This window comes from Fundulus heteroclitus, chromosome 15, assembly GCF_011125445.2.
Source record: "Fundulus heteroclitus isolate FHET01 chromosome 15, MU-UCD_Fhet_4.1, whole genome shotgun sequence".
In the NCBI taxonomy this organism is placed as follows: domain Eukaryota; kingdom Metazoa; phylum Chordata; class Actinopteri; order Cyprinodontiformes; family Fundulidae; genus Fundulus; species Fundulus heteroclitus.
In genome coordinates, this window is record NC_046375.1 from 8,082,729 (window position 1) to 8,099,774 (window position 17,046).

The following is a 17,046-nucleotide window of genomic DNA, read 5'->3' on the forward strand; positions in this document are numbered from 1 at the left end:
GTGGAGGAAACATCTGAAGCGCATCCATCAGCTGATTATCATTATCATCACGCGTGAGGCGTCACCTGTCCGGGGGTTGCGTCACAGACCGGAAGTGATCCGCCCCACCCAGCGGGGAGAACGGAGAGGTGGGAGAGCCAAAGGTGAGCCGGCCAATGGCGGCCGCGGCGGGGATTAAAATAGAGGCCGTATAAATCCGAGGTTTCACCAACTTGTCGACAGAACACGGAACCTTAGAGAGAGATGTGGCGGTCCAGCTTCTCCGCCACGCCTCTCTCACAGAGCCTCTTTACGGACACACAGCTAAACCTCATCCGTACCTACCTCCAGGATCCGCCTGAGACCTAAAAATAGAAACTTGTCTCAAACCTCATTTGGCAGGACATCAAAACTACACTCTAACGTAGAAGGAATTTTTAGGTTTAAGGAAACCCCCAGATTAGTCATGAATATAAATAAATAAGGGAAATAAAGGGCAGGAAGACCATTCCCTTAGTCTATTTATTATTATAGAGGGTGATTTAAGCAGAACAGTGTGTTTAAAATAATGCAAAACGTCCTTTTATATTTGCCTGTGAGTGGTCTCTGAATTAACTGAACAGAGAAATACTGATGCAAATTGATCAATTCAGAGGAAGGCAATTTGAATAATCCTCTGGATGTTTTGAGCTAATTAACCTGTTTGCCACCAGCTACGTCATGTTATTTCTTTATTTGGTTGGGATACAGGTGGGTCAGAGCATCAGCTCTCCTTCTTATGGGGTCCTCTTCATGGCCCTTCAGGGAGGCCCAAAAAGAGCTGGACCTCTGCCAGAAGGTAGAGGTCAAACCTATTTTTTAATATTTTTATTAATAGCAAGTGAGGAAATGTGTATAGTTTGACAGCATTGTAATGGCGGACCCATTCAAAGGGACGATTTATAAGTAGGTAAGCGGGTTGGGGAACCTGGCTGGCAAAATGCTACATTAATAGACCTAATATAAATTTTTCTAATTGGTTCACAGAAAAGGCTAAATATATTTTCCACTTCCTTTGTTGAAGCTCTTCATGGTGAATTTGAGCTCCGACAATCTGGAAGGAGATTCAGACAGCCTAATGTAAAGACCAACAGATGGAAAAACTCTTGTATTGCTCAGGAAATTACTCAGATGAATAATGAGTGTAATTGGGACTGATTACTTATTATGTGATTGATATTTTTCCTGGAGTTTTACTTGGCCAATGTTGTGGAGAGTGAGACTGTGTTTGTGAATTCATCTGTTTTTCTATCTGGCTGCAAGGGAAAAGTTCTCTACATGGACAATAAGAAAGTCATACTGATTCTGAAACACTGCTCAAACATCGGACTGTTTAAAAAAAGAAATCTAAAACCCACTGATTTTTATGGATTTTTATTTCTAATGGGGGTTGACACATTGATGTAACCCTCTGTAGTGTCCATGAACACCCAGATTTTACCTTTCAAATCCTTTTAACAGTTTTCACTAACTACTCCTTTAAGATCCGCTTAAATTAGCCAAGGGGTGTTCAAAGTGCCAATGCCGGGGCCATTTGTGCCAATTCGAGTGGCCCCTGGACCAAACTTCAAGAATGTCACAAATTTGATACATTTTGGGTAAACTTTTCTTCGATGCAAGGACCTTTAGAACAGAGGCAAATAAAAACTTGCTTAAAAGGAAAAGTGTGAGATGCAACTATTTCTATTTTATTAATTGAGAGTTTTTGAACGAGGAGGTCAGTGTTCTTGTTGCTGAGAATAACACAGCGTAACACATCTGCTGAAAGCTAATAGAAAACCATCAAACCCAAAATTTATGGGAATTGTTTGGCCATGGTTTATTTTTGGTCATTTTTAGACAGGAAAAGCATGCCAGATTCCTTTTATGCTTCCACTCCATACTGATTTACCCATCCCAATGTTATGTTTATTTTAGATATGTGGTAGATTTAGTTTACTGTCACTTTACTTGCCAGGTGAAAACAAACAGCTTTATTTTTGGTCTTTTCCCGAAATAAAAGTCACGTTTTTGTGGCCCACCCACAAACCCTTTAAGTTTGAAAGTTTTACACACATTGTTAAAAAGTTTGGAGACCACCAATATAGACAAAACAGTTTAAAAAAACAACGCTTATCTTGAGCCAATGTCATCCACGACTCTTTAAAACCAATACATTAATAGATAATAGTGAGATGCCTTGAATAGGAGGCAGCCACCGCCAGAGAGCATTTTAAAATGTCAACAATTCCTAATGATAAAGGTTATAACAATTATATTACATACCTGAGAGAAACAATCATTGGTGTCACACAATTTGAAAAAATGGCATAAGACAAGGCGATATTTCTTCTAGTATAGCAATGTTTTAGAAAACTTTACAATATGATACTTTAAGCTTTGTGCTAAGTCATTTCAGGTTAAATGTTTTAAAAAAAGGCCGAGCTGCAATTTTCAAGATCACTGCTAAAACAAAAGATTGACTTCTTTCTCCCTCTCTTACAGCTTATATAGGTGCACTTAGCACATTAACGTAATTGCAGGCAGACCCCGCCTTCTGATGAGATAATTGGAGAAATTTGGCTAACTCTTAAATAACTCTCTTTAACTTTTTATGAACATATGAATAGATCATTTTTGAAAAATCCTGGAGCAAGAAAAACAAATAAAGAAGAGGACTCTGATAAAAATGTGGCCCCAAATTTAAAAGCTATTCAAAGTTATATTTACACCTAAAGGGATTTTCTAAATGAAAGCTAATAACAACCAACGTGTATAAACCTTCTTCAGACAATATAGTTTGTGTGAACTGCATTCAATGCTTTTTATTTGACAGCACATTGAATAATGAGGAAATATGAACACTGGTCATTGGGAGCTGGGTTAATAAAAACGTGTTTATTTGTAATGGGAACAGTTGCTGCTCCGCAGGTCTTTTCATGGATCAGAGCTCTGTTGATCGGTCTCCAGACGTCTGAACTCCTCCAGCCTTTTCTGAGTGACCTCATAGATGATGGCTGAAACAGACACATAAGAGGACCATCTTTAAGACGCATTTTGCTCAGCTACATTTTCCATAACACTTTTCCACCGGCAGCACAGGCGATCTGTGTAATATTAAGCAACTACCAGTAGATGGCAGTAACTAAAAGGGTATAATTTTGCTCCCTAATGCTTGTTAACTAACTTCTGAGGCCTTTGCAAAAATGATAACAGACACTAAATAAAAGAGTAGAATAAACTTTGCAATCTCAGATCGTTTTGTATTCCTGTTTTTCAGGATAACAAATCGGGAGAAATAAATAAAGCTGTGACAAATTAAAGGTTGAAAACATGTAGAAGAATCTGAGTAGCTTACTGTCCAGCAGCTCTCTTGCAGTGTATCTCTTCTGTAGTTGGTTGTTGACCTCAGCCATGAGCCACGGGAGAAAATTTACCTCAATGTCTGCGAAATTAAAAGCCGAAATTGAAAGAAAACAGAGTAACAAAAATGTGATTAGAGTAAAGCAGCAACGCCCTCTTGCGGTAGAACGGCGAAGGCTGAAGAGGCTCACCTTTCTCCACGTAGTCATAAAAGTAGCCGTGGTTTCTCAGAGAGGTGAAGACTGAAGGGAGGAGCCCAGCCAGGTACTGCTGGCTGAACACCCGGGCGGCGATCTTCTCCGCCGTCTCCCGCTCTTTCATCAGCGCCTCCTTCTGTTGGGCAACTCTACGCTCCTGGAAGCAAAAGCAAACATTGTTTCTACATCTAATTTTTTTTCTCAGTGTGATAGTTCAAATACAGGCAAAGAAGGCCATGTAGAGAAAACGATTTCTAAGAAAAGTGTCGATCAGATTAGATTTGATGACAGTGTCCTTGACAACCTCAGCAAATACACCAAACCAGAACCACAGACCATAAAAGATATATTAATATTTATTGTGCAATTGCTGATTGCACAAGTTCTCCAAACTGCTGTCCATGCTACTGTGAGAATTCAAATATAGCATTAAATAAAATAAAAAATTAGGTTGAGAGTGTTGAGTGCTTAAAATAATCCCCGCTCCTTGTTCTCTTACTTTCTCCTCTCGGCGGCGTCTCTCCTGCTCCTGCAGACGCTGGACCTCTGCCAGCTCGTTGTTTCGGAGCTCCTGGAAGACCCTCTGCTGGGTCCTCAGGCAGGCCAGCTCCTCCTCCTCCATCACCCTCAGCAGGGACTGTTCAATCGTCTTCCCCACCAGGACCTCCAAGACAGGCTGCACCTCCAGGTCGAAGTCAAACAGCTGCAGAGGAGACTTCTGTTCAGGCTTCATTTCTTTTACCCTCTAGTTACTGTCTATCAGTATGCAAAGGCTATTTTTACTGGATTTTCACTCAAAGTACTCACTTCTCCCTCCTCTATCTGGGTTTCAGCATCCACCCCAGACTTGGCGGGAATGAAGAGCGGAGTCGCTGGTCTGTCCATGAAATCGTCGGTCTGACATTCAATGTCCGTAGTTTGAATGATGTTGCTCAGTTCTTCGAGGTAAAGCTCTGGAAATAAAGGGAATAGTATTTTAATCTCGGGGCTCAAAAAGCACACGGTAAAACAACTTGATGAGAAAAGCATTCACCTGTTTGCACGTCGACATGTTGTCTACCCTGCAGAGCGTCGGGAGTCTTGGTTCTTAGCTGCTCCCTGGCCTGTCTCCGCGCAATAGCTCTCCTTTTTAACGCCTGCTGCCGCTGGACCGCAGCAGGGTCGGATTGTTCGGTCTGCTGACAATGGGAGATGCGAGATCATCACAGCAGTGTAGAAACGGAGAGCAACAGATGTTTCATACGTACTCTTGGGTTTGGCTGCTGGCCGAGGGAATTTCCTCTGACAACTCGACGGTCATACATAATGTTTCCATACTGCCGTTGGGTCCTATGTTAGCAGCAAAAGGATGCGATTAGCGGTTTACTGTTGTAAATTAGTCTCACAAGGAGAGAAACTGATTCATGTAACGTCATATTGAAATACTGGTGGAGGTTTTGAAGTGCTTTATGTTTGCCGACTGTGAAATGTTGTGTTTTTTTTAACCAATTTTTTTGTTCGTTTTTGATTTTCGTCACATTTAAATGTAGTTCTTATTTGATGATTTCACAAGTGACGAGTCAAATTTTCACAGCCAGGTCGGATTACCGCCTGACGGAACCTGCCTGACAACACGAAGCAGGCTGAACAAATTCAAGGACATCTATCGGTCTGGAAACTGTTCCAAAGCCCCTTCCCTAAGCTTTGGGATACGGGAGAACCTCAGTGAGAGCCCTCATCCAGAAATGGAGAAAACACGGAAGAGTGATGAACCTTTGCGGGAGTGGCCGGTCTACCAAAATTACTCCCAAGAGCACATCAAAGAGTTGAATCAACAAACTGAGAGAGCCTTGACAAAAATGGCCTCCAAGGTTAAAGCCACTGCTGATCTAACGGAAGGTTTTTCAGACCAACCTACACCAGCTGAGCATCAGTTCTTTGTGGAAACTCTCTTGACTGCGACAGTCTGAAGGAACAAACATCCTAACCAACCAGCAGGTGGCGCTAATACAAGATATTTTCAAAATTCAGGCGGTTTATATTACACTTCCCCATAACATGATTAAGCCGCAATTTAAAATATGTTGTTTACCTATAAAAACATTTTATTTATTCATTTTTTTGGATGGTGTCAACCGTCTTCTTTGTCAGCTTGAGAATCTGGTACACGTATTTGGGGTTGTGCATTTGTAAGGTTTTGTAATGACTGTCAAGGTGGCATGTAACCTAAAAAAAATTGTATATCCTAACACACAACAATGCAATTTTTTGACTGGATAGTGTAAATAAATATTAGGAAAGTATAAAAGAAAGTTTATCCTTTGTGGAAAATATTTCTTTCAGAAATATCAGTTTGTTTAATTGGGTCCCGTTACTTTGATGTTCAATGTATTAATGATTATGTGTGGTTTATTAACGCCTTCATTATTTACTGAACTTTAGTCTGAAATATCAGATTATATCTCTTGTTTGTTTGTTTGTTTTCTTATCACTACATGGTAGTAATTAGTTAGTTGATAGCTTGTATTATGCCCAGTGGCCTTTTATGTTAAATAGTTACAAACAAAGTTTTTTTTTTTTTGTTTTTTTCATTGGGTCACAACTGTTGCTGTGTCCCAGCCTCTCATTTTCATTGGCTGTCGGCAACAAGCATTTGCAAGCTGGGTCGATTATCAGTGCATACTTTCCGATTCCATCCTTAGCAATTTTAAACAATTTGGACAAAATAATCATGTAGTATCCCCGGTTTAGCACAGCATTTCAGATAAAGAATACCAGTAAATGAAACTAAAACATGGCAGAACTAAAGTAACTTTGTGGTGCTGCTTTGCCTCCTACAGATCTGGACAACTTGATATATTTGAGGGAACCTTGGATACTGTTCTCTTGCAGAAAATCCTGAAGGAGAACGTCTGTTCACCAGCCTGTGACCTTAAACTGCAGTTTACTTGGCCTATGCAGCAGGGGGGGTGAGCCAAAGCACACCAGCAAAGTTCACTTCTTGCTTGATCTTAAACAGGTAATTGAAGCTTGAGGCTGAAATAAAACAATTCTGCAACAATGTTCTGTCCACAACAATGTAGGATCCTCTGCACAGTTATCACAAAGGGTTGGTCAAGGTGGCTGCGGCATTGGGTGACAAGACAGGTCTTTTTTTTAACGCAGCACTGTAGTAATGATAGTTTTTTTTCATGTATTTAAATGAAGTTAGCAACTGAAGTTTGAAACGTCCTTACATTTTAAGGGATTTGCATTGAGATAAGGGCATTTTATTACTAGGCAGGAGAAATTAAAGGTAAAGCGATTATTTCTTATTGAAATGCTTAAAAGTGGAGGCAGGTGACCGTTCATGCTGAGCCCAGTTCTGCTGGAGGTTTTCCTTCCCGTTAAGGGGGAGTTTTTCTTTCCACTGTCGCTTCATGCTTGCTCAGTATGAGTGATTGCAGCAAAGCCAAGGACAATGCAGACGACTCTCCCTGTGGCTCTACGCTTCTCCAGGAGTGAATGTTGCTTGTCGGGACTTTGATGCAATCAACTGGGTTCCCTTATATAGGAAACCTTTGACCAAACTATATAATCTGACCCAATCTGTAAAATATGATTGAATTTGACCTTGTAAAGTGCCTTGAGATGACATGTTTCATGAATTGGCGATATATAAATAAAATTGAATTGAATTGAATTGAAAAAAGAAAATCAACAAAAATCTGACAGACTAAAAAAAAAAATCCTGTTTTGTGCTGAAAAAAATACTAAACATGCTATTTAATTTCTACGGTAATCTACTGTAAAATATGCACGTTTCATACCTTAGCTTTGTCCCACACTTAATAGAGATTCCAGGCTCTATTCATTGTTTTTACTTAAAGTAATAAAACAATAGTTTGAAAACATCAAAAACAGACTAAGGAAATGTTTTATTACTTTTTAGCTATTTTTGACTCATTTATAAACTACAGAAAACGTATGTATGCTGTGGTCACATTTTTAAACACATTTTAAATTCTGAAATCATCTCTGGACCCTGTTTTTGGTGTTTTGTGGCCCGCAGGGAGCACCCGACCCCACCGTTGGGAACCTCTTTATTACACAGGTGTGCTAAAGTGGTTTAAATGTACATCTCACTGCAAGCTTATTAACATTTAACGCAATGATAGCAACACGTTTACAGCTTGATCCTTTGAGCTAAAGCAGTTCAAAGAGAAACGTACTGTTCGGGCGCAGGTTCTCTGTATTTGGAGCGGGTCTCAACGGGTCTGGGCCGACTTGAGAAAGTGTACATTCCGTTTGGGTCTCTGTGGCTGTAAGAAGGGAGAGCCATGGTTCAGAAAGCGTCCCCACACGTCCTTTACTGGGCTGCAGCTCAAAATAGCGCTGAATATCGGTGAGTAATGCGCCCGTTTAGAAGCTGGCGAGTGCGCAACGGTTGTAGCAACCGTCTCCAGGAAGTAAAACAAAGCGGACGTTACGTCACTTCCACTTTGAAGCGAACTCTTTTTTTAAAATTATTATTAGTAGGATTATTTGATAGGGACAGAACAAAAAAAATGTTAGTATTTGAAGTGCAAACGATGTCATGTGCGTTGGTTTCAACTTACTCTGATATGACTGTTATTAAAATATTATTTTTAGAATGCTAGTTAGCTGGAAAATGATACATTCATTGATAAAGCTATTTCAAATGGCTGTGTAGCCTGTTATTTTTTTTTATTCATTTTGAAGTTAAACAAAATGAAACACTTTAGCACCAAAGTAAAGGACAAAATATTTTTTACTTGGCAAATATTTTATTGTAAAATAAAATTAAGAAGTTTGTATTAAGGTAAAGAAAATTTCAAAGAGCAAATGAGATTTAATAAAAAGATGGCTACAGTTGCAGGAGATTGATGTCATGCTTAGGGAGGCTATGCCGGGCCGGCCCATATTCAGACAAACGTAAGGCTTTTCAATGACGTAACGAAGAATAACATACAACTGGAACAAGACTAAGACACAAACCATGAGGAGAACGGCCGAGAATATCAGGCAGACAAACGGAGCAACAGGAAGCACAAAGTTAACAGAAGAAACCAGCCAGGAACACGGAGAATTAAAGAGAATATATTCTGAGGCAGGGAGAAAAGTGAGGCAGAAAAAGATCAAGGTAACAGGAAGAGATGAGTAATAGCTGAGACTAATTAAAACAGATGAGCTGAGGGGAGGAGAATAATGAACAGAAAAAAAAGGGAAACACAGGCAAGGAATCTAACAGCAAATATTTCAAAATGTACATATGAAAACGTATTATTATTATTATTATTATTATTATTATCATTACACAATTCCAACGAATGTGTTTCTTTGCTTTTTGAGTCAAACATTTATTAAGAAATGCTTTATTTTGTCTTGTATTTCTAATAGTAAATAAAACCACTGGAATCAGCAAATCCCATCGGGATTTTACAATAACTGTCACATGGTCAACACAAGTGTTATACAATTTTCAGATGTGAGTTTTCACTCTGATTTGGAGCAGAAGATCTAAGTTCCAGGTCAGAAAAAGAAATCACACAAAACACTTATGGAAGTGAGATTTTTGACAAAGAAAGTTGGAGGTTTCAGTTCGTCGCTGATATTAATATCCAGGATGGCTGCTGCATGTGTTTTGGGGGTTTTGGTCCATCTCGACCACAATTCATGACAGAAAAGTGGTTGGTGAGATGTTCAAGCCTATGGATATTGTTTTATAACTTAACCCTGCTCTCAATTTCTCCAGCCTCCTCCCTGACCTGTCTGCATGGATTCTTGATCTTAAGACGTTGTTGGTTCTCTATTCCTTTCAATAGTCTGCTTTTATACCGAGATTAGGTCCTGTCCACACGGAAACGGGATTAAGTATCTACAAAGATATTTCGTCGTTTAAGCTGTGCGTCCGCACGAATCCGCCGTTTTGGGAGCCTGTAACGGATCGTTTTTGAAAAGAGCTCCTAGAGTGGATATATTACAAAACACTGGTTTCATGTTTCTGTGTGTACATGCAAACCACATCTTTTCTGAAATGATGTTGTCGTTGCTTTTCCTCTCTCTGTGACCCTCATGTGCCTCACTCTCACAATTAACAACAAAGATGGTGCCGTCCTGCGTTGCGTTCATACAAAGGCAAATATTGGCTTTGTTATGGCTGTTAGTCACGTACTCGGACTCTTCCTTTCTAACGACGGCGTGCTACACGTCGTCTCCCCTGCCAACCCATTTAAAGATCATCCATAGATGTTTGTCTGATCCTTACTTCACAGGAGTTGTCTCTGAACGCCAGGTGTTTTTCGCATGTTCCTGTGGCAGTGTCCCAGAAGTTCTTCGTGTGCCAAAATGAGAAAATGTTCAAGGGTTAGGAACATTTTGCACATCACCATAGCAACAAATTAAAAGGGAAATAAATGCATTGCACAACATTCTTCTATTATCAGTACTTCATAGCAGCAGATTTTCTGTGGCAGACATTTATGTCTTGTTTCCAAACGATGAATCAACTCAACTTCTCGTGGTTCAGGTGAACATCCAGGGGTGAAAAAGTAAGTCTAGAAGAGCCACTGAAGTAAATATTCTTCTTGTTTTGACAGCTTTTTGACAGCTTTCCTCTCCTAAGACAGATTTACTTTAGGACAGAAAGACACCACAGACGTTCTGAGAATAACCTTTTGATGCAATCACCACATCCTGGATATAAAGCCAACAGGTGAAAAGTCATCCTCCTGTTGGACACCTACACATCACCTAAGGTATGGAGGTGAAAGGTTTCCCTTTGAAAGCTCGTAATCGGTTTAGACGTTCATACTCACGTTGTCTTCCTGGTTACATTATGATAAAACCCAATTTAAGTACAAACCAGGCTGTATGTGCAACAACAACTGTTCATGGTGCACTGGGGTTGCACGAGCAAAGCCTGAGAGCACACTTGAAAACAGATTTGTTTTTCTCACTGCCAACAACAAGCTGTGGCCGGCGTGATGTGTTTAGCAAAAACCTGAAACTCAGCTCGACACGACGCCAAACCGCAGGCAGCATTCTCAGCCGTATGTACCGAAAAAAAGAAAAAAAAAAAGAAAGTGTCAGAGAAAAGTAGGACATCAGAATCCAGCCCTAAACTGTGCGGCTGGAGAAAGGTCACAGCTTTGTGAGAGTGACGTCAAAACTGGGCCTATCAATAATACAATCTGGATCTTGATTTTGCCAAACAAATTTTTCTAATACTGTCATTACATAACTTTGCCCTGAAAACGTTTTATATTCACAATGCATGGCTAAATATAGCTGCAGCGACATGTAAGTGAAGGGGTTCTGGGTTGTTAGGAGCCAGGATTCGCTCCCCTTTGTGCGCAAAGCATTGTTCATGCCTCAGCGGCCCCAAATCGCCACTGCCCTGTATTAGCCTGTTCTCATTAGCCACAGACACAATATTATGTAACCACCAGGGGCAAGCTTCCACACGTTCACCCGATGTTTTGGTTTTCCTAGTCTGAAATTCCCCTCACACGACCTAAAGGTCCAAACTCTCTGCTCGCTCTTTAAACACAGAGAGGAAATTTCCAGGCTGACGTCAAAATGAGTTTTATCGCCGTGACAGTGGTTCTTATCTTGGACACTAAAGAAAAACCTATATGATGCACTGATTAAAACATAAAACCTGCAAAGAAGGGGAAGTAGTGGTTGTAAAAATGGTGTGAAGGTGCATCAAAGCTGTAACCTCCTGAGACCCGAGCTTTTATTTGGAGTTTGTTTTTTGAATTTACAAGTTACATAGGATTAGTAAGACCTAATAAGTTTAAAAACTAAACTCTGTCATGATGCCATAAATAGTTTTTGAAAAAAATGATGTCCTCATATGAGGACACTGGGTCTATATTCGCAAATGACACAACAAAGACATGATTGGCTGAAACATATAAATCCAGTTTATTTCAGACATTTGGCCATAAAACAAAGGACTAAGAAGGTATTTCAAAGAGTATTTCATGCAACTGGGATGGCTACCCATATATATAGCCAAGTAACAGAAAACCTTTGTAAAAAGTAGTCTGGATATCCAAAATAGACTTACTGGTCTATTTAGTCTATATAGACTTACCAAAAAATTAGCTTGCTAGCTAATTTTTTGGTTGGAAAATTTACTACTAGCAAGAACATATTATAGCTACTTGTGAATAGTTTTAAATATTTCCATATTCATCTAATCAAAATATGGGATGAAATATAACTTACAACAACCATTTATATCTGTAAACTTTCCCACATTTATCCAACCACATGGCACAATCAATAACGAAATATAGCCCCGATGTCCTCAAATGAGTACGTTATCTTTACAGACATTGTGCTTTGCTACTGTAGATTTTTTTTTTCAAATTTGCATGTCTTTTGAAGCTAAAGATATAATTGTGCATAAAAACACTGGTTTCAAACATGAAATATTATTTGGATTTTTACCTTGGCCATTTTTGTCACGAGAGTTGTTGTAGAAGCTTTTCACTGGAATCCCCGCCATCTTGTTTTCATTCAAATGAGTGTAGTATTATCATGTTACCACTAGAGGATGCTGGGAGTGTCTACTAATGAGGCCAGTGGGTTAAAGTTGAAAAAAATTAAGTATTAGAGGCAGAGAGGCAAATATGCAATGTCCCCGTATGTGGACGCAGGGTCTCAGGAGGGTAAAAGAAGCAGGGTGAGCAGAGACTCTGACACTGAGGTGTTGTTAGTTGCCCAGGTTCAGTGTTGGGTTATTGCCAAGTTGGAGCCAGAGGTCAAAACATTAGTACAACAGGGTTGAGCTGGAGAGCGAGTTTCAAAACAGGGTTCAACAAATCATGCTTACTATTTATTCAATTATTACTCGGTTATAAAATCCACAGTCCAACCAGAACGGAAGAACCTGCAATGCTGTGAAAAGGCATTTGTCCTCTTACAGATTTCTTCCTTTTTGACATTTTCGACTCTTCCAAATCCATCCATCCATTGTCTATAATTCAATTCAATTCAATTTATTTATATAGCGCCAAATCATGAAACATGTCATCTCAAGGCACTTTACAAAATCAAGTTCAATCATATTATACAGATTAGGTCAGATTATACAGATTGGTCAAAAATGTCCTATATAAGGGAACCAGTTGATTGCATCAAAGTCCCGACAAGCAGCATTCACTCCTGGAGAACCGTAGAGCCACAGGGAGAGTCGTCTGCATTGTACATGGCTTTGCAGCAATCCCTCATACTGAGCAAGCATGAAGCGACAGCGGGAAGAAAAACTCCCCATTAACGGGAAGGAAAACCTCCGGCAGAACCGGGCTCAGTATGAACGGTCATCTGCCTCGACCGACTGGGGTTAGAGAAGACAGAGCAGAGACACAACAAGAGAGACAAACAAGCACAGAAGCACACATTGATCTAGTAATCTGTTCTACATTAGATGGTAGTAGCGGGTGAGCCGTCTTCTCTGGATGATGTCACAGTTAACAGAACGCCAGACCAGGTGTACCTACTATGAAGAAAAAGAGAGAGAGCAAAAAGTTAAAAGCTGAAATGACAACAGTCATTTCAATGTAATACAATGTAAAATTGGAGAACAGTAGAAATCAGTAGAGTGAGAAAAATTCACCTACAGCCCGTCACACATGCTCCCAGACATGATGGCTCTGAAGCTCCGAAACCCGGGATTATCCGCACCTCTCTGCTCCTGGACCAGTGACTTCATCGCCAACAGGTACCAGGTGGTGAGGAGAGGGAAATGCACATCTGCCCCACTGATCCCTGCAGGGTTGTGTCCTCAGCCCTGTTCTCTTCACCCCTTTTCATCCAGGACTGCTCTGCTGTCCACCCCACAAACACGGTGGTGAAGTTTGCAGACGACACCGTTGCAAACAATGATGAGACCCACTACAGAGAGAAGGTCTGAGATCTCACAGAGTGGTGCTCCAGAAACAACTTGATCCTGAACACCAGCAAAACCAAAGATGTAATCCCGTACAGAGGGAGGTGGTGGAGCATGTGGACAGGATAACGTTACTGGGCATTCACATCTCCTCAGACCTCTCCTGGACTGTGAACACGTCCCACCTGGTGAAGAAGGCCCAACACTGGCTGTGCTTTCTCAGAAAGCTGAAGCGGACTGGGCTATCGCTCTCTGCTTAGAAGATTGTGTTTGTGACACGTTACAATGACACTGCTTTTAATGCGTAGTTACACACTTTAATGTCTCACTAATGTCTGATTGCAGAGTTCTTTATATGAAGGTTGAAGAATACTGCACAGGATTTACTGCAGGTGTGAATATATCATCGAAAGAGTTTCGAGGGATTAGTTTATGCAACTGCACAGTAATTCATAATCAAAAAATGACAGACATCAGAGTTTCATAAGCCGGTATGAGTCTTAACACCTTAAAGACTATTTTTCACGCTCAGGCTTCTCAGGAAGTGTGTTTGGCCAGTGCAGTCAACTGAATATATATATATATATATATATATATATATATATATATATATATATATATACAAGGGTGAAAACTATGTCTGTGAGGTCTTCCTGTATATGTACATCCTGAGCCAGTGTCTGTCAAAAAAAAAAAAAGCAATTCACCACGGTAACATGTGGTGAGAGTAAAGATTCTTAATTCCTTTAGAGTTACCAATTAACCTGACAGTCATGTTTTTGGACTCTGAGAGGAATCCCGAGCACCCAGAGGCATGCACAGGGAGGACATATTATCAAAAAAAACTATTAAGCTATTCAAATAAACCTGCAAAGACAAGAAAAGCAATTGCCTGCTAAATCTATTACCTGGTTTTGCCCCACCAAGGAGGAAACAACTCCCATCAATTGTTTGTAATGACTGGCAATGAGACTTTTGCACAACTGTGGAGGAAGTTTACCAACTCCTCTGTGCAGAACTGTTTTATTTCAGCCACATTGGGCGACACACCCAGGGTGGGGTTTTTGTTAGGCTGTGAGCATGAGAAAAGGATCCTGAACTTGTTCTTTAATTGAACCCGTTGAAGAGTGTGTTGAGCTCATTTGCTCTGTCAATACTTCCATTGCTCCGATCCTCCTTTTGCTTGAAGCCAATGATCTTCTTCATCCCAGACCACACATCCCTGATAGTGTTCTGCCGGTGCTTGCTCTGCAGCTTCTTCCTGTACCCTTCCTGTCTCTTAACTTGACTTCACGTTGCCTTACCCGCCTCCCTTCTTGATGGCTCTTTTTTTCTGATTAAGCAGTTCCTTCAGGTCACTGGTCATCCAGGGTTTGTCAGTTCAAATGAGTTCAGTTTATTTATATACCACCAATTCACAACACGTGTCATATTAAGGCACTTTACAGTAAAAAAGTATTTTTAGTCCAATCATACAGACCGATTTTAAGTCAAGTACATTCCAGCTGACCCTACTTATCAAAAAATGCAGTCAAATTAAGCTTATTATTCAAATTGATTTAAATATTTTCTATCTAAGGAAACCCAGATGATTTCATAGAATGACTGACTTGCAGAATTCAACGTATGAGCGGCCATCTGCCACGACCGACTAGGACTTTGAGAAAACAAAAAATACACGCACACAAAAAAAGTAAAGGGTAAAAAGTTAATGAGAGTAGTTTGCTAGTAGTTAGTGGCTTCATCAATGAGAGAAACACCACTAAGCAGATAATCTCTGAGCCAGTTTTTGAGTCTAGAGGATGAAAGAGAGCACACCCAGTAAGCTCAGCTAATAGCTACGTCTAGGAGGGAGACAGGGTTAACCACTGAAAGACAGGGCCAACTGAATCATCTCTAGAAGGAGAACAGGAAGTTGGGTTAGCAGCAGTAGCCCGAATGATGTCCCCCCCCCCCCCCCCCCCCCCCCACCCCACCCCCCGCAGGACAGTTTCATAGCTAAACATAATGCCAGGTCAGATGTAGCTACTATGAAGAGAGAAAAAAACAGTTTAAAGCTGAAATAATACCATGAAGTGTGAAACTGGAGAGCAGTAGGAGAATATAGCAGAGTAAGGGAAAGTGATCATTACGTCGTTCAGCAGCATTAACCTGTAGTATAACTACAGAGATAGCTCAGGATAACCTAAGACAGTCTAACTATAAGCTTTATCAAAAAGCAAAGTTTTAAACCTGGTCTTAAAAGTAGACAGGGTTCTTGCCAGGGTGAAAAGTTATCTGACACAAAGGAACTGGACAATTGGCCTGTGGAGGAATCGTGTGATGAGCTTCTCATCACAGGAGCTGTATGCTATTAAAGTTCAAAGATCAAGGTATCAGCAGTGATGCATAAAGTCTGTTTATTCATTAAAATCTAACCACGCCATTTCTTTACATGACTATCAACTTTAGAGTTCTGTATTTCTCTATCTAAAACTTACCATTTTGATTTATTTTTAATACTTTGTTCAAAAACGCACGAGAATCCATCTTGTCCCGCTCCCATCTCAACCATTCGAGAACCCTCCCAAATTGGGTTGGCCAATCACGTTGCAGTGTCATGGTTTAAGGCGGGACATACAGCTGTGAGGACTGCAATAGCTGCTGAGCCCTCAGCCGAACCAACACAAACATGGCAGCGCTGGAAGACGCACCCGTAGCTGCTGCTATCACATCTGTTAAGTCACAATCCATGATTTTCACGAGTGTCACTTTCCAAATAAGCACTCACTGATCAATGTAAATTGTTGTGGTTTCTTATGGCACCTGCTGCTTCCGCCATTTTCATTGAATGCCGTGATTGGCTAAAGCCAACCTTTGGTGGGCGGGCACGAGGTGTCGCTTCGCCCAATCAGGTCGGAAAGTACTGCTGAATGTCCCTCCTTTTTTTCGCTCTCTCTCTCTTTTCCCTTTTTTTCCTTCTTTTTTCTCTTTTTTTCTTCTTTTTCCTTTTTTTCTTCTTTTTCCTTTTTTTTCCTTTTCCCCCCTTTTTTCCCTTTTTTTTCTTTTCTTTCTTTTTTTTCTCTTTCTTTTTTCTTTTCTTTCTTTTTTTTCTCTTTGTTTTTTCTTTTCCTTCTTTTTTCTCTGAATGTCCCTCCTTTGCCCAAACGGATTTGATGGGAGCAGCATTGACAATGGGTAGAACTGAGATTGCTGCCCATTATCAGTCTGGTTTTCCAGGTTAATGGTCCACATTGTTCTGTGTAAAGTGGTGATAAGGAACACTGAAGAGTCATCCTTCTCATTCATGGTATTAAACCAGCTCTCAAAGTTTATAACATTTGCCTGCATCTTAGCTTAGCAAAAACAATACCTCAATCAACCGAGGGAAAATGGCACTCTCTCAAACAGGAGTGTATATCTGAAAATATAGCGTGTTTCACAACATTTCTATCCAGATACAACATTAAAGTCCTTGTGCCCCCAATTATCTTAGTCAACACACTGTGTCCCCATTTACTTTGCTGAACCCACACTTTACATGAGCATTGTTACAATATTTACTGCAGGACATGCTCACATTGTTGATTACTGAGCAGCTCGTCCCGCTGAGCACTCATGCCTCTG

General features: G+C 40.4%; 1 protein-coding gene across 1 annotated transcript; it reads right to left on the minus strand.

The window, feature by feature from the left end:
- Positions 1-2,793: 2,793 nt before the first annotated feature.
- Positions 2,794-7,976, minus strand: LOC118556091 (radial spoke head protein 3 homolog). Its single transcript, XM_036147478.1, has 8 exons — positions 7,748-7,976; positions 4,805-4,886; positions 4,591-4,732; positions 4,365-4,510; positions 4,057-4,260; positions 3,552-3,714; positions 3,356-3,442; positions 2,794-3,014 (listed from the first exon to the last, which is right to left on the minus strand). Exons 1-8 carry the CDS (start codon positions 7,855-7,857, stop codon positions 2,935-2,937), a joined length of 1,014 nt encoding a protein of 337 aa, XP_036003371.1. The 5' UTR covers positions 7,858-7,976; the 3' UTR covers positions 2,794-2,934.
- Between the last annotated feature and the right edge of the window lie 9,070 nt (positions 7,977-17,046).